The sequence below is a fragment of the Mauremys mutica genome, chromosome 25, assembly GCF_020497125.1.
Source record: "Mauremys mutica isolate MM-2020 ecotype Southern chromosome 25, ASM2049712v1, whole genome shotgun sequence".
Lineage (NCBI taxonomy): Eukaryota > Metazoa > Chordata > Testudines > Geoemydidae > Mauremys > Mauremys mutica.
This window is the reverse complement of record NC_059096.1, coordinates 16,313,562-16,331,415: the sequence shown is the minus strand read 5'-3', so window position 1 is coordinate 16,331,415 and position 17,854 is coordinate 16,313,562. Positions and strand designations below refer to the sequence as shown.

The following is a 17,854-nucleotide window of genomic DNA, read 5'->3' as shown; positions in this document are numbered from 1 at the left end:
GCAGGCCGACTCAGCCCTGCGCCACGTCCTGTGCGCTGACACAATCCTGCACCATTTCCCGCAGCCTGACACAGCCCTACGCCACATCCTGCAGGCTAACACAGCCGTACACCATGCCTCACAGGCCGACTCAGCCCTGCACCATGTCCCGCAGGCCGACTCAGCCCTGCACCACGTCCCATGGGCTGACACAACCCTGCGCCACATCCCACAGCCTGACACAACCCTATGTCATGTCTCACAGGCCGACACAACCCTATGCCACATCCCAGAGGCTGACCATAGAGGGAATGTTGCCTCCAAAGGGCACTTCCCTGAAAGCAGTGAGACCAGGGCACCGTCCTGAGCTGAATCCTGGTGAGAGATGGTGGATGATGCTTCCCCTCATACAGAGCTAGCTAAGGTTGACAGGGTCTGGTTTTCGACCAGAACGCCCGGTTGAAAAGGGACCCTGGCATTGCTGACCAAGACATTAAAAGTGCGGTCGGTGGCACAGCATGGCTAAGGCAGGCTCCCTGCCTGCCGTGGCTCCAAGCAGCTCCTAGAAGCAGTGGCATGCCCCCCCAACCCTGAATGGGCAGCCAGGGGGCTCTGCACCATGGCCAATGGGAGCTGCGGGGGAGGTGCCTGTGGATGGGGCAGCATGCAGATCCACCTGGCTGCGCCTCTGCGTAGGAGCTGGAGAAGGGACATGCTGCTGCTTCTGGGAGCTGCTTGAGGTATGCGCCACCCAGAGCCTTCTCCCTTCACCCGCTCCTGTGCTCCAACCCCCTGCCCCAGCCCCGATCCCCCTCCCACCCTCTGAACCCCTTGATCCCAGCCCGGAGCACCCTCCAGCACCCCAAACCCCTCATCCCCAGCCCCACCCAGAGCCCACAAACCCAGTCAGAGCCCTCACCCCCTCCCACACCCCAACCCCCTAAGCCAGCCCCATGAAAATGAGCGAGTGAGTGAGGGTGGGGAGATCAAGCGACGGGGGTGGGGGGGGTAGTAAGCAGGGGGTGGGACCTCAGATAAGGGGTGGGGCAAGGGCCAGGCCTTGGAGGAGGGATAGCTCAGTGGTTTGAGCATTGGCCTGCTAAACCCAGTGTTGTGAGCTCAGTCCTTGAGGAAGCTACTTAGGGATCTGGGGCAGAAATTGGTCCTGCTAGTGAAGGCAGGGGGCTGGACTCACTAACCTTTTGAGGTCCCTTCCAGTTCTAGGAGACTGGTATATCTCCAATTATTTCCTTTAGGGGTAGGGTAAGGGTGTTTGGTTTTGTGTGAGTAAAACGTTGGCAACTCTAGAACTAATGCCAGATGTCAGGGGTGAGACCCATTGAGACTGAGCCGCAGGAACATTCAGGAAGGAGAGGAGACACCTGCCCTTCATCCTGGGCTCAGAAGCTGGTGCTGGGCTGCTCTCTGTTCCTGGTTCAGAATCACCCAGAGGCTTGGATGGTTCACAGGCCATTAAAGTAATGCACATTGGAAAAAATAACCCCAACTATACATATGTTGGGGGCTAATTTAGCTACGAGTTAGGAAAAAGATCTTGGAGTCATCGTGGACAGTTCTCTGAAGATGTCCACGCAGTGTGCAGAGGAGGTCAAAAAAGCAAACAGGATGTTAGGAATCATTAAAAAGGGGATAGAGAATAAGACTGAGAATATATTATTGCCCTTATATAAATCCATGGTACGCCCACATCTCGAATACTGTGTACAGATGTGGTCTCCTCACCTCAAAAAAGATATTCTAGCACTAGAAAAGGTTCAGAAAAGGGCAACTAAAATGATTAGGGGGTTAGAGAGGGTCCCATATGAGGAAAGATTAAAGAGGCTAGGACTCTTCAGCTTGGAAAAGAGAAGACTAAGGGGGGATATGATAGAGATATATAAAATCATGAGTGATGTTGAGAAAGTGGATAAGGAAAAGTTATTTACTTATTCCCATAATACAAGAACTAGGGGTCACCAAATGAAATTAATAGGCAGCAGGTTTAAAACAAATAAAAGGAAGTTCTTCTTCACGCAGCGCACAGTCAACGTGTGGAACTCCTTACCTGAGGAGGTTGTGAAGGCTAGGACTATAACCATGTTTAAAAGGGAACTGGATAAATTCATGGTGGCTAAGTCCATAAATGGCTATTAGCCAGGATGGGTAAGAATGGTGTCCCTAGCCTCTGTTCGTCAGAGGATGGAGATGGATGGCAGGAGAGAGATCACTTGATCATTGCCTGTTAGGTTCACTTCCTCTGGGGCACCTGGCATTGGCCACTGTCGGTAGACAGATACTGGGCTAGATGGACCTTTGGTCTGACCCAGTACAGCCGTTCTTATGTTCTTTTCATGGCTAGTGACGCCCAGCTCAGCCTGTCCATGTACCTGCTAGCCCTGCTGCATGGGCTGAGGGGGGTTGCCTCCTTGGTTCTGGCTTTGACCCCCAACACAGACCAATGCAGCCTCAGGCTTGTGATCCAGATGCCATGGTCTCTGGGCCTTGCTGCAGCCAGGGAATATCTGAGGTGCAGAATTGCCCCAGCCATGCCTCCTCCTGCCCCCAAGCTGCCCCCGCCTCCTCTGGCCAACCTGCCCTCTGCCCCAGGATGCTCCCTTTGTTTGGAGGGTTTCTGCAGGGCCTGCACAGAGCAGGAGCAGCCAACTCAGCCCCCAGAGAGGGGCATTTGCTGCTTTGTGTCCCCTTGGCCCCAGTGGAAGGGGGCTGCAAGGCGGCCGTGAGTGGAGAGCAGCAGCAGTTGTGCAGGCAGCGTGCGGGGAGCCAGGGCACCTTTGTCTGTCACTGGTGAGTGAAGCCGAGTTAAGTCCACTTGGATGATCCTGCTGTAATTGATGCCCCGGGCCTGGTTCTGTGTCCAGGGAGAGGGGGCTCCGAGAGTCTGCTGTGTAAACGGCAAAGGCGGAGAGTCTAGACACACAAAGAGTGCCCAGTGTAAATGGCTCATGCTCAGAACGCAGGGAGCTAGCTGGCAGCAGCTGCTGTCTACCTTTTTAAGTAGAGAAAATAAGTTGAATGTACTTAGAGTGGGGTCAGCCTACTTAAAGGGGCAATGCGTGTCTCTCTCTGTCTCACACACACATACACAATTACATTAACAACAATGGGTTAACCGTTGAGGGCTCAGCTGAGTGCTAATTCATCATTTAGCAGCAAGGCATTCCCTGGGAAATATCCCACCCTCTCACACCCTCTGATTTTACCACCTCAACCAAGCTTCACAATCATCTTTGCTGTGTACAGTATTTGTTTAAAACTTATACTGTGTATATGTGTGTGTATATATATGTCTTTTGTCTGGCAAAATTTTTTTCCTGGAACCTAAACCCCGCATTTACATTAATTCTTATGGGGAAATTGGATTTGCTTAACATCGTTTCATTTAAAGTAGCATTTTTCAGGAAGATAACTATAACGTTAACTGAGGAGTTACCGTATATATTTTAAAATAATGTAAAAATGTGAGGGCTATAGGGTGGGGCTGGTGATGAGGGGTTTGGGGTGTGGGAGGGGCTCTGGCAGAGGGTTGGGGTGCAGGAGTGAGGGCTGTGGGCTGGGGAAGGACTGGGGATGAGGAGTTTGGGGTGCAGGCAGGCCAGAGAGGAGGATTTCCCCCCAGCCCTCTCCCTACCGGCAGCAGCGAGCTCCGGGGGAGGGGCCTCCCTCTTGCCCCTGCACCGCACTCACCTCATACCACTGTCAGTGCATGTGCTCCTATGGCCCCTCTCAGGTCCAGGAAGCCCCCTCACCTCCCCTGTGGTGGCGGGGTGGGGGATGCCGTCACATGTGCGCCTCCTCCCCTGCTGCTGCCCCTCACTGTAGCCTCACTGGGGGTGGGGGGTTAGGGCTGCCCCTTGTCCAGAATGGGTCAGGAGCAGTGACTGGGGGGGGGGGGGGGCTCCTGTTCTGGTGGAGGGTCCTGCTGGAAATGGGAAGGGTCTGAGGCAGAAGGGCATGGGCAGGTCAGCCTGCCCTGGCACTAGTGAAAGGGGGGCACTAGGACCCTATGGCGGCAGTTGATGCCAGGAGCCAGCAGAGCGGAGGCAGTGTGGAGCTGCAGGGGAGAGGCAGGGACAGTCCAGGAGAGATGCTTGGGGGCAACATGTAGGGGCCAGAGGACACTTGTGGGAGGCATGCGGAGTGGCAGGCAGGGATGGGGGAAAGACCTGACCCCGAACATTGGTGGAGCCGGGCCCTGAATATTGCTGAAGCCCAGGCACCAAGGGCCCATACAATTCACTGCCCCTGCTCCCACACCCCATAACTTCATATGCATGAATAAGACACAGCTGAGGGTGGGAATAGCTCAGTGGTTCAAGCCTTAGCCCCACTCAACCTAGGGTTATAAATTCAATCCTTGAGGGGGTCACTTAGGGATTGGGGACAAAATCAGTACTTGGCCCTGCTAGTGAAGGCAGGGGGCTGGACTTGATGACCTTTCAAGGTCCCTTCCAGCTCTATGAGATTGGTGTATCTCCATTATATTACATATTTAGATGGAACAGTGGGTTTCAGTAGATCATAACCATGGGAAACCATGACACCTTACAAGGCAATATCACAATTATATGCAAATGATGAAGATGGAGGTCACAGTGTGCTCCCCTGGGATGTAGAGTGCCACACCAGCTACTACAGAGGAGGGTGCAAAGACCACATGGCCCTGGATGAGCAGACTCTTTCCCCCTCTCCAAATGACATGGGGCACCCATGATGCTCTGCTCTCCATACACAGCACCCAGCAGAGCTGGGAGGAGCAAAGCGTGGCCACTGCCAGCTGGGGCGTGTCTTTGCCAAGCCGTGCTGCCTCCTTCTGGGGTTATGAAGACACTGGTTGGAATAGGGAAAGGAATGCACAGATTGCCCTGCTCCTCCCCATTCCCTGCTGCTGTCCAGGAAGACCCCCCCCACTATCACAGGCCAAGGAAGGATTTGGGGTGGGGGGTGTTAACACTTATAGCAAATTTCTGGTGCAAACCTGCTCTGCCTGGCATTAACAAGCTGCTGACCCATGCTGCAGAGCTCAGTGTACAGCACATCAGGCCCTTCATTTTTGCTTTTTATTTTCTTTAAAATTTTCTGGGAATGTATCAGTGTCTACTACAAAAATTAAAATGCAGGTGAAAATTGGTGCAAAAAATTAACTGAGCAGTTTTCTGAGTAAATAGCATTTGCTTTTTCCCAAACTTAAAAAACCTGCTTATGTTCAGATTTCTGTTTTCAACCCATGTTAGCATGAAAATCAGTTCACTGACTTTTATTTGCTTGACTGCGGATAACCATCCGTGCTCTCTGCAGAGTCAGTATGTAGTGGGCGTGGATTGACAACTGTACGTACACCAGCCTGGAGTCATTCCCGTATGTCTGACTTGAATCTCTGCTCTGGAAGGAGAGGTTCCTGAGCCACCATCTCTCCTTCCAGAGCTGGGCCTGGGGAGTTCTGGCACGTCAAACATTTGGGTGAAAATTGGATGAATAATGGCTTTTGTAAAACCTGGGACTTTTTTGGTAAAAATTGGTAAAAACCAAAAATGAAGCACCTTAAAGAGATGTTACCAACCTCCTCCTGTTGCTAAGATCCCAGTGTGTTAGGGGGAGCTCTGAGCAAAGGGGGCCTTTGTTGAGGCTGCTGGATGCAGAAATACCCCATGGCTCTTTCTAGCCCCTAGGCTGACTGAGAGCCTTGCGCTTCCCAGTCTCACAACACTGGGTCTCCCTAAATCCTGGCCTGAGGGGGTGGGCTGCTGATGACACAGCAGCAGGTCACCTCTAGATGCCCCTTTAGGTTGATTTAGCTGTGCCCATCTCTCCACTCCCCAAATCCCAGAGATTTCATGGCTGGACTGTGAACTCACTGGAGGAGTCGGCCCGGGGGTGGATCTGGCTGAATAAGAAGGGAAAAGCATCCCAACAAAACAGCTCAAGCTGGCCTGATGGGGAAGGGGGGCAGGAACAGAGGCAGTTTAGCCCTAAGCCAGGTGAGCAAGGGGGCGAGGAATGGACCTTGCTAACTGCCTGGAGCAAGTGTGATGGGTGGAGTGCAGGCAGGGCAGGGCTAGTGGGAAGCACTCCAGCAGGGGTAGGAGGTGAAAGCATGTCTGTGGCAGGGGCTGTCATAATCCAGACCATGTCATAGTTGAGAGATTGTATTGTGTGCACCGCCCATTCACAATCATGCAGGTCTCCTCACCCCACTTGCTTACTGTCATGTGACCCCATCCCCTTTCCCATAAGATGCTGCCATGAACCAACAGTCTCAGGCAAGGATGCCATGTATTTGAGCTGTTTTGCAGCTGGAAACAAGGAGGAGCCAGCACCAAATGACCAGCCAGTTTGAGAACGGTTGTGTTCGTGGCATCTCATAACACACCTGCTGGAACTGACAATTCCAGAGCTCTGTGCCTCTCTGGGCCAGAGTCCCAGAAATGCTCAGCCCCCACCCAGGCAACTAAAGACATGTCTGGATTCTCAGAAGTGCTCAGCAACTGGATGCTGAGCTGTGTGGAAAAGCTGGCCCTAACTGTGAGTCACCAAAGACCCACCACAAACAGAGAGAGAGAGCAATAGGTGCTCACACTGAGACAGGAGGTGCTCACAAGAGGTGAGTGCGGGCTATTACAGGGCCCTGTTGACGATGGTGTCTGGTATTCACTTAGATGCAGTCTTGTTTATTTATAAGGAATGTACAAAGTCCTGTTTCTCTGAACGCAGGAGGAACCAAAACGAAAAATCCCGGGGACATGTCATTGCTCACAGGACCCTAAACTCTGTTCAGTCAGCATTCAAAAAGCTCTGTCACTAGGCTTTTTGCAAGGAGTATTGGGAACAAGCAAGATGAACTTGAAGTCATAAACTATGAAAAAAATTATGACTTAATTGGCATTACAGATACTTTGTGGGCCAAGTCTCTTGCAGGGAGGGATAGCTCAGTGGTTTGAGCATTGGCCTGCTAAACCCAGGGTTGTGAGCTCAGTCCTTGAGGAGGCCACTTAGGGATCTGGGGCATCAATCAGTAGTCAGTCCTGCTAGTGAAGGCAGGGGGCTGGACTCAATGACCTTTCAGGGTCCCTTCATATCTCCATATATTTATGATCACAGTACCAGCATTGAGGGCTATTGCTTGTCCTGGAAGGATAGGTATTGGGTGGGGGAGGGAGGAGATGTTGGGCTGTACATCAAGAATGTGTACACTTGCTCTGAGGTCCAAGGGGAAGAGAGCAGTCAACCTACTGAGAGTCTCTGGGTGAGGGAAAAGAGCAGTAGCGATGTTATTGGGTCAATTATAGACCAGCACATCCAGAACAGGAAGCGGATGAGGCATTCTATAAGCAGGTAACAAGATTATCTAACACACATGAGCTAGAATGAATGGGGGTTTTTAATTTCCCTGGTATCTGTTGGAAGACAATTACAGCAAAATATAATATGTCCTGTAAGTTCTTAGCATGGGCAGGGGACAACTTTCTGAATCAGAAAGATGAGGAAACAACTAAGGGGTCATCCATTTTGGATCTGATTTTGACCATTAAGGATGAATTAGTTGCAAATGTGAAGGTGGTTGGGAACTTTGGAGGAAGTGATCATGATCTGATCAAATTCAAGATCCTATGGAAAGGAGGACCTGACAACAGCAAAACAAGGACACTGGACTTCAGAAAGGCAGATTTCAACTGACTCAAAGAAATAGTAGGCAAGGTGCCATGGCAAGACCAATTAGAAAGAAAAGGAGTCAAAACGGTGCTCTGAGCAGGATCCCTGGGGTATAACCTGGAAATAGGGTACTGCTATGACCCCTTAACTCTCCAGCCTGGGCTGTCGCTCACAATGCTTTGCTAGTGACAAGCACCAAACCTCTCCAGATGCTGCTATCACTTAGCATGTGGAGACCCACACCCAGCTAGATTGCATGAATGCTCCCTGAGCCATTCAGGAATCACACAGAGAAAGGAACCAGTCAATTCCCCCTAGCTCCCCAGCCTGACACCCCAGAGCTGTACTGTCTTGCCCTGATCAGAAGCCTAATCAGTGTAAGTTTATTACCCAGTCTGCCCCTCCCTCAATGTGGAGAGGACATACACAAGCCTTTGTAAACTGAGCTGAGATTTCCCCAGCATTTCAACCAAAACACACTGTTTTAGGTAAAATATAAAACAGATTTATTAACTACAGAAAGATAGATTTTAAGTAATTATAAGTGGTAGGCACAAAAGGACAGAGATAGTTACCAAAGAAAATAAAAGATAAGCACACAGTCTAAATCTTAAACCTTATTACACTAGGCAATATTTAGATCAAGAAATTTTCTCACCACACTGGCTGTTACAGTTCTTAACACACAAGCTTCTCACTTAAGCCTGGACCAGTCTCCTCAATTGAAGTCTTTGTCTTCCCAGTGTTCTTGTTGCTTCCAGTGTAGGTGGGAGAGGAGAAAGACAAAAGCATGAGCCACTGTCCCCTATTTTATATCCTTAGGCCATGTGCCTAGAAGACACTTGGCCAGATGTGTCCTGGTGGGCTTTGCTGAGTCGCAGGGTTGAGCAACCCCCCTCGTGGTCTTGTGAAACTGAGTCATAGCACTGAGCAGTGCTCATCGTGTGGTGTTTGTGCAACTGTCATTGAATTGTAAAACACTTGATTACAACTCCCTTGCTGATTAATGGTCAATTAATACCCTCCTGGGCGGGGATCACCACCCTTGTAAGTTTGAGAGTCTCTACTACAACATATTTCAGTAACAACATCTCATGACTTCATACACACTAATGATATACATATTTGTACAGAAAAATGGGTTTCAGCAGATCATGATCTTTCATATGATACTTTACAAGGCATGCTTTGTATAAAATATCACAAACATATATGAATGATGAATATGGGGATAACAGGGTGCTATTTTGAGGTACAATATGTCACAGGGGGATATGATAGTGGTCTTCAAATACTTGAAAGGCTGCCATAAAAAAGATGGATAAAAGTTGTTCTCTCTTGCCACAGAGGGCAGGACAAGAGGCAGTGGGTTCAAATTCTAGCATAGCAGATTTAGATTAAATCGCCAGAAAAACTTCCTAACTGTAAGTACAGTAGGACAATGGAACAGACTGCACAGAAAGGTTGTGGAGTTCTTTCACTGGAAGTTTACAAAAGGAGGCTGGTTTAAACACAACAAATCCTGCATCTTAGCAGGGAGTTAGACTAGATGACCCTTGTGGTCCATTCTAACCCTATGATTCTAAAGTCGGCTTGCCAACTGCATGTTCATGCCATCTCTGTTTCTTTCTTGTCTCTCCATCAGCTTGTCTGTCTCACACACAGAGACACGCACGCGCCTCTGGTCAAACAATTCCCTGTGGATCCCTCCACCCACTTGGTGCTAATTTCTGGGCAGGCTTATGCACTCCTTTGCCTTAGGTGCACGCTTGTGATGACCTTATTTTAAATGAAGGGTGGGAGTGAAGCTTGTAAAGTTATATCATTGTGGTGTTGTTGTGCCCAGTTAGCATTGTGCTGGCAGATGGCAGGAGAATCTTAGAATCATAGAATATCAGGGTTGGAAGGGACCTCAGGAGGTCATCTAGTCCAACCGCCTGCTCAAAGCAGGACCAATACCCAACTAAATCAGCCCAGCCAGGGCTTTGTCAAGCCTGACCTTAAAAACCTCTAAGGAAGGAGATTCCACCACCTCCCTAGGTAACCCATTCCAGTGCTCCACCACTCTCCTAGTGAAATAGTGTTTCCTAATATCCCACCTAAACCTCCCAGACTGAAACTTGAGACAATTACTCCTTGTTCTGTCATCTGGTACCACTGAGAACAGTCTAGATCCATCCTCTTTGGAACCCCCTTTCAGGTAGTTGAAAGCAGCTATCAAATCCCCCCTCATTCTTCTCTTCTGCAGACTAAACAATCCCAGTTCCCTCAGCCTCTCCTCATAAGTCATGTGCTCCAGCCCCCTAATCATTTGTGTTACCCTTCGCTGGACTCTATCCAATTTTTCCACATCCTTCTTGTAGTGTGGGGCCCAAAACTGGACACAGTACTCCAGATGAGGCCTCACCAATGTCGAATAGAGGGGAATGATCACGTCCCTCGATCTGCTGGCAATGCCCCTACTTATACAGCCCAAAATGCCATTAGCCTTCTTGGCAACAAGGGCACACTGTTGACTCATATCCAGCTTCTCGTCCACTGTAACCCCTAGGTCCTTTTCTGTAGAACTGCTTCCTAGCCGTTCGGTCCATAGTCTGTAACAGTGAATGGGATTCTCGATCCTAGATGCAGGACTCTGCACATGTCCTTGTTGAACCTCATCAGGTTTCTTTTGGCCCAATCCTCTAATTTGTCTAGGTCCCTCTGTATCCTATCCCTACCCTCCAGCATATCTACCACTCTTCCCAGTTTAGTGTCATCTGCAAACTTGCTGAGGGTACAGTCCACGCCATACTCCAGATCATTAATGAAGATATTGAACAAAACCGGCCCCAGGACCGACCCTTGGGGCACTCCACTTGATTCCAGCTGCCAACTAGACATGGAGCCATTCATCACTACCCACTGAGCCCAACGATCTAGCCAGCTTTCTAGCCACCTTATAGTCCATTCATCCAGCCCATACTTCTTTAACTTGCTGGCAAGAATACTGTGGGAGACCCTATCAAAAGCTTTGCTAAAGTCAAGGAATAACACTTCCACTCCTTTCCCCTCATCCACTGAGGCAAGGTTAAAGGTTCAGAGCAGCAGAGTCAGTCCATATCTGAAATAATCATGTTCCTCTACATTGGCTAGCAGGAACACTTCTTATTTTGCAGGGATGATTCCAGCTGCCATGCATGCACAAAGAGTCCAATAACTAACCCAAACTTATGCTGCATTGGTGAGCTCTTGGTTTCATACGGGATGATTATATCATGCATATCAGGGCTACCCACCCTATGGCCCGTGGGCCATACATGGCCCCTCAGAGCATTTAATAAGGCCACAGCCTGCTTCAACACAATATGCTAACAGCCGATTCATTAGCGTTTTCTCATCATGTTTACATTTTAGTTTACACAAGAGTGTAAATAGGTTGTTTCTATGTACAGTATTAGATTCTATCTAAATACAGATAAAGAAGTATGGGCTGGATGAATGGACTATAAGGTGGATAGAAAGCTGGCTAAATTATTGGGCTCAACGGGTAGTGATCAATGGCTCCATGTCTAGTTGGCAGCTGGTATCAAGAGGAGTGCCCCAGGGGTCGGTCCTGGGGCCGTTTTTTTTCAACATCTTTATTAATGATCTGGATGATGGTAATGAATTGCACCCTCAGCAAGTTCGCAGATGACACTAAACTGAGGGGAGAGGTAGATACACTGGAGGGTAGGGATAGAGTTCAGAGTGACCTAGACAAATTGGAGGATTGGGCCAAAAGAAACCTGATGAGGTTCAACAAGGACAAGTGCAGAGTCCTGCACGTAGGATGGAAGAATCCCAGGCACTGCTACAGGCTGAGGACCGATTGGCTAAGCAGCAGTTCTGCAGAAAAGGACCTGGGGATTGTAGTGCAAGGTGGAACAGCTGGTTTAGCATAAATAGTTAGCAGGTATTGTAAGGGCCCATTCAAGGTCCATTTACACCTCTGCAGTCGTAGGACAAAATCAGGGGGGTTAAAAGGTTACAGATTGTTGTAATAAGTCATAAACTGTAATGCTGAGAGTACCTTTTCCAGTCCCAGACCTCAAGAAGAGCTCTGTGTGGTGGAAAGCTTGTCCCTCTCACCAACAGGAGTTGCTCCAATAAAAGATGTCACCTAACTCACCTTGTCTCTTTAATATCCGGGCACTGACACAACTACAACTATACTGTGTACAACTATTTTTTTGTCATTTGTGAATTAAATTTTTTTCTGAGCACTTTGTTCCATGGAAAGTTTTACTGTTTCATTTTTGCCCTGATCTGGGACCAAAAAACTGTTGAGATATCAGAATTTCTCCCAGGACAGAGACATTGCTTTTCACACAGCTCTGGTGCATATGGTTATGTGGAACCCAGCTGTACACTATGGTTTCTTCACATTATTTATGTAGTGTAAAGAGCATGAGACGCCACACATTGTCAGTGGTAACCATGGTATCAAACGAGTAGGACAGAATTATTCTTAGTGCCAATCAAATGAGACCAATCCCAGCCAACAGAGAAGACCTATAGGAAAGTGAATGTGATCTTGGGGAATCTTGTAGCTTAGCTGTTAGGAGGGTACCCTATTTGACTACATGACTTCCCTTTCCTTTGCAAACAGGAAGCTGTTTTCCACCTCAGAGCCATGGTCTAGCTGAATATACATAACAGTGGCAGGTACAAACTCCTCAGTTCTAGTCCTGGCTCTGCCACTGAGTTGTGTGGTGTTGGGACAGTCACTTAACTGCTGGGTCTCAGTACCTCCATTGGTATGATGGGGAATAACAATACTTGGTATTGTACAGGGTGGACTATTGGGTGATTGTCAAGGGCTGCATGATCCTGACTTAGCCAATCCAGCTGTTGTCAGACTTCAAGAAAAGAAATGACTGCTCCTTTGAGCAGAATTTATTCCTGTTGGCTTTAGGGAATCTGTATTTTGTCTGGCTTCCTATGGAGTTAGGAATCCTCATTGCACAGGTGAATGATCCAGCCTGCTGCACACCCCCTGCACTGCATGCATCCTAATTCCCACAGTGGGGTTGCATAGATGAGGAAGGTAGGGTGACCAGATCACAGGGATGAAATATCGGGACACGGCGGGGGCGGGGGGCAAAAAAAATGGCGGCAGAGCAAAAAAAAAAAAACAGTTTTGCAGGGGCCGGGGGCATTAGCAGGACCCAGCCGCGCCGCCGGATCGCACACAGCGCCCCAGCCGCGAGCACTGCATTCCCCGCAGAGCCTCCCACCCCGGGCACATGAGATTCGTCCCACCGCAGGCGGGGAGCCCCGCGCCTCTCCCGCTCAGCTGCACTCCAGCAGCTCCTTCCCGGCAGGGCAAGATGCTGGAGCGCAGCCGAGCGGGAGAGGCGCAGGATTCCCCAGCAGCGTCGGGGAAGTTTATCGGTTCGGGGGACCCTGGCCGGCTCCTCGCGCCAGCCGCCCCGCCTGGGACAGATCTCGCCCCCGCAGCCCCTCTCCACCATATGTCTCCGGCGGGCAGCCCACACCCCCGGGCCACGCCGCTCACCCGGGCCCTGCCTGCTCCGCGCTGCCCCTGGACCCACCATGCTGCCCCATGGACTGCAGGGCTGGAGCAGCCTCCGCGCTGCACTGCAGCGCTCCCGGCCCCAGCCAGCCATGGCCCGTGTGCCCAGGCTGCTGCACAGGGGCGTCTCCTCCCCAGGTTCGGCTTGGGATCCAATGGGGCAGTGAGGGGGCGGGGCTGGGGGCAGGGATTTGGTGAGGGATCCAATGGGGGAAGGAAGGGGCGGAGTCGGGCCGGGGGGCAAGAGCCCCTCCGGGCTCCGCCTGTGCACGGGAGCAGAGGGCAAAATTGTTTGTTTGTCCAGTGTCCCGACCGAACATTGGTCGGGACGCGGGACAAACAAGCAAATATCGGGACAGTCCCGATAAAATTGGGACGTCTGGTCACCCTAGAGGAAGGAGCCAGGGGGATCAAATCTTTAAAGACTAGTTTGCTACAGTGCAGCTGCTCTCCTTTTATAGAGCAATGGACCCCCACTCGCAGAGATGGGCAGGCACCATCCGAATTCTGAGGCTGCTGCAGCCTCACCTGCCTTTGGCTTTCACTTTGAATGACAGCACGTTGACACATCAATGGTTTCATTTCTAACACCTATCAGAGGATCTGGTGTGAAATTTCTCCTTTACTGACTGGGAGAAGGGAACTGCGGCTGGGTAACCTCTCTGCAGGTGGGGGGCTGCGTTCTGATGAGGGGAGGCCATGGAGTGGCAGCTGATGAGGAGACCCCTTTCTTTTTTGGGGGTGACTTGCCTTGGTCCCCACCAAATGATGGCTACACTCTCCGGATGCCACATGGTGACTTGCTCATTTCCACCCCCAATGCTAACGTTGTTTTTGGTTCTCCCAGGCTGTTCGAGGGAGTGGGATGGCGTCAGCTGCTGGCCGGCGGTGTCAATTGGCCAGTCCCATGCAGTGACCTGTCAAGAGATCCTTCAAGTATTCAAGAAATCTCAAGGTGCAGTGCTGGCACCCCACAGCCCTCTAGTAAAGGGGCCGGTATCCTTCAAAGCCACTGTGCTGGGGCCTCTGTGCTCGAGTAGCTGGTTCCTCACTCCCACCTCTTGCTGGGGATGGAAACTAGAGCTGGGGGGTGAATTGTTTTCAGCAAATAGTAAATTTGCACAAAAATGCATTTTACAGGACTATGAAACTGTTCCCGAATTCAGGAGGAATTCAGTGACTAGAAAAAAAATGGAAGAATATTTTTGAAAAGCCGAAAAGCTTCGCTTTGGCTGTTTCAGTTTCTGATTGAATAAAACATTTCAATCAGTGATTTGCTCAGTTCTAGCGGAGGCTGCTCCTATTGCCCTTGGGAAGGGCAGGGACTCAGGAATCATCCCACCCCTTCATCAGCAGAGGCACAGCACAAGTGCCCCTTCAGCATCTGTCATCCATCCGACAGTCAGGTGTCTTCTCTCCTTTGGGCTCTGGCTGATTCTGGCTTGCGGCGCCATGTGGAGCAGGCCCACAGGCTGCTTCTAGCATCAGTCCCCCAGCTCTGAGTCTCTGCCGCTGCAGCATGCACCCCTGTCTTTCTCCCCGGCACCCCTCTTCTCCTGGGCTGGAAGAAGTGGGATCTCTAATCCTGCCAGCCCCCTAACTAGCCAGGCCTTTCCCACTGTTGATACCTGGAAAGGGGCTGTCTAGCCACTCAGCAGCCCACTCACAGGGACTGCCCTAGTGAAGGAGAGGGCTCCTCCCTCTGTCTGCCTGCAGGTGGAGTGACCCTTCTGGACAGAGCGAGAGACACAGAGAGAGAGAGAGGGCCCCAGGAAGAGGCTGTCATGGGATTGAGTCACCCCTTGGAGTCAATTAGTGCACACTCTAGCCCTGAACACTCTGGGGTGCTGGGCACCGTTAGGAGCCGGACACTTGCAGTGGAGAGGCTGCCAGTTGCACTGGGCCCTAGCAGGTGTGCCAGCCCAGTTCCCCGCACCTCTCTGGGAAGGCCTCTCAAATTTCAGCCCACCTTAAAGGGGCAGGGGCCAGGGCAGAAGGAGGTAATTCCAAACACCATCATCACAGTGAGTTGGGGGTAGGAAGGTCCGATGTAAAGGCCACCAGAGAGCAAAGCTCTTCTGCTTCCTCTCAGCCTGGTGCAATGCACACATCCCCTGACGTGTGCAGTGTGGCTCTCTGGCTCCAGGCAGCTGCACTGATGGGCAGCCGGGCCCTGGGCCTGCACCTTAAAACAGTTACCTGTAGGCAGCAGTGGGGCCTAGTGGAGTGAATGTTGGCCTGGGGCACAGCAAGCTTGAGTTCTATTCCTGGTTCTGCTGCTAGGTGAATCACTTCCTTGCTCTGTGCCTCAGTTTCCCCATCTGTAAAATGAGGATAATGATGCTGATCTCCTTGGCAAAGCCCTGTGGGCTGAAGTGCTAGATACGAATCAGATATAATCATTATTTCAAAGCTATTCTTTCCTGGTAGCAAAGCAAGAGTCCCTTATTGGGCTTTGACTGCAGCCAAGCGAGGTTCTGAGTGCACTCGTTTCAGCATTGTCAGAGCACAAAGAAAACTGACTGATTGGCCACAGGGGCAAATGAGTATAATTTATTAATGCTCCGGGGTTTTGATAACCATTTGCCTTGGGTCAGAGAGTAGGCCTGGGACGGGTCAGCTGAGATAGAGACTTGCTGAGAATCTTACCAGCAACTGAGGCTGTGACGAAATGGTCTTTGGGATGTATATATGCTGTATGTTGGGGCTAATCCCTAGGCATTACACGGAGGGCTGTGTGATGACCTCCAGTCTAGTTCTTCTGTGCTGGGTGGGATTCCCAAAAGCTCTCGGCATTGACTTTACTGTTCCCAGTGCCACCAGCTGGAGCAGGGTTAGGCCAGTGCTGAGTGGTCTGGGACGTCCCGACTCCTGTAGCTGATGTCCTGCCCCATGGGGCCCTAGCCCCTCTCGCATTGGCAGTGGTGACTCCCCTATTTGAAGGCCTCATTGGGGAAGGCAGTTCTGGTCAGAGTACCCCATGCTATTGCCCACCGCACCATGCTGCTGGGCAGGAGGGGCGTCGAGTGCCCTCCAAATCCCTCTTCTCCAGTTACAGCAGGGTTGTCAGCGCCAGGCATCCAGGATGGGGCCCCCAGCTTCAAGCCTCAGGGGCATGGCTGAGAACCAGAAACTGATATCGGAGCCCTTTAGAACAGAAACACTACAGTACAGCCTGGGTGCTGGGGCAGAGGGTTGGGGGCCGGGGCAGGATCTGGGTGCTGGCAAGGAGGTTGAGGGAAAGGTCCTTGTAAGAACTTCACTTTGTCGATGCAGTGTTGATACGCAGGAACTGCACAGAGTCCGGCTGGAGCAGCCCCAGTCCCCTGTACTACGCCTGCGAGCTGAATGGCAGCAATAAGGACACAGAAGCCAAGGCAAGTGAAGCAAGACTATGCCAGGGAGTGGGACGGGGGCTGGGATCCCCATTGCAAGGCACTGCTGGGGAGTGGGACGGGGGCTGGGATCCCCATTGCAAGGCACTGCTGGGGAGTGGGACGGGGGCTGGGATCCCCATTGCAAGGCACTGCTGGGGAGTGGGATGGGGGCTGGTATCCCCATTGCAAGGCACTGCTGGCGAGTGGGACGGGGGCTGGGATCCCCATTGCAAGGCACTGCTGGGGACTGGGACGGGGGCTGGGATCCCCATTGCAAGGCACTGCTGGGGAGTGGGACGGGGGTTGGTATCCCCATTGCAAGGCACTCCTGGGGAGTGGGACGGGGGCTGGTATCCCCATTGCAAGGCACTGCTGGGGACTGGGACGGGGGCTGGGATCCCCATTGCAAGGCACTGCTGGGGAGTGGGACGGGGGCTGGTATCCCCATTGCAAAGCACTGCTGGGGAGTGGGACGGGGGCGGGTATCCCCATTGCAAGGCACTGCTGGGGAGTGGGACGGGGGCTGGTATCCCCATTGCAAGGCTGTGCAGGGGGCTCTGGGGTTTGCCACTTTATGGAAGAATTGGTTAAAAATGAATAGCCTAGATTTAATTAAACACTGATGAGAGCCCACATCAGCACCAAACTGAGCTCCATTAACTGGGGCAGGCCAGGTCTGCTGGGGCTGGTGGTTGGTTAGCTGGGGTCTCTCTGGGGCAGGCCGGGTCCTCTGGGGCTGGTGGCTGATTTGCCGGAGTTTCTAGGGGAAAGGCTGGGTTTCCTGAGGCTGGTGGGTGGTTAGCTGGGGTCTCTAGTGGGCAGCTCGGATCCCCTGGGGCTGGTGGATGGTTAGCTGGGGTCTCTCTGGGGCAGGCCGGGTCCCCTGGGGCTGGTGAATGGTTAGCTGGAGTCTCTCTGGGGCAGGCTGGGTCCCCTGGGGCTGGTGGGTGGTGAGCTGGGGTCTGAGGCAGGCTGGGTCCCCTGGGGCTGGTGGACAGGTTGCTGGGGGCTCTCGGGAGCAGGCCGGGTCCCCTGGGGCTGGTGGGTGGTTTGCTGAGGGCTCTAGGGGGCAGGCCTGGTCCCCTGGGACCCTCATAGATGATGGCATGAATACAGCAGGACCCAAAGTCTGTCAGCAGCATGTTCCCTCCACCCCGCCCCACCGCACCTCTCCACCCCACTGCGTATCAGGGAGCAGCATGTCCAAAGGGTCAGTGGTGCTCCTGGCTGCACGGCCATGCCCTAGTGCCTGCACAGCTGCCTGGCACTGCCG

At 51.8% G+C, this 17,854-nt stretch overlaps 1 protein-coding gene across 1 annotated transcript in view; it reads left to right on the top strand.

Annotated features, from left to right (window-relative positions):
• The window catches only part of LOC123356211 (vasoactive intestinal polypeptide receptor 1-like), a 79,116-nt gene that overhangs the window by 19,955 nt on the left and 41,307 nt on the right, over positions 1-17,854 (top strand). Inside the window, exons 3-4 of the mRNA XM_044999202.1 lie at positions 14,052-14,159; positions 16,481-16,581. Of these exons, the coding sequence (XP_044855137.1) occupies positions 14,052-14,159; positions 16,481-16,581 (209 nt within the window). The remainder of the gene's footprint in view (positions 1-14,051; positions 14,160-16,480; positions 16,582-17,854) is intronic.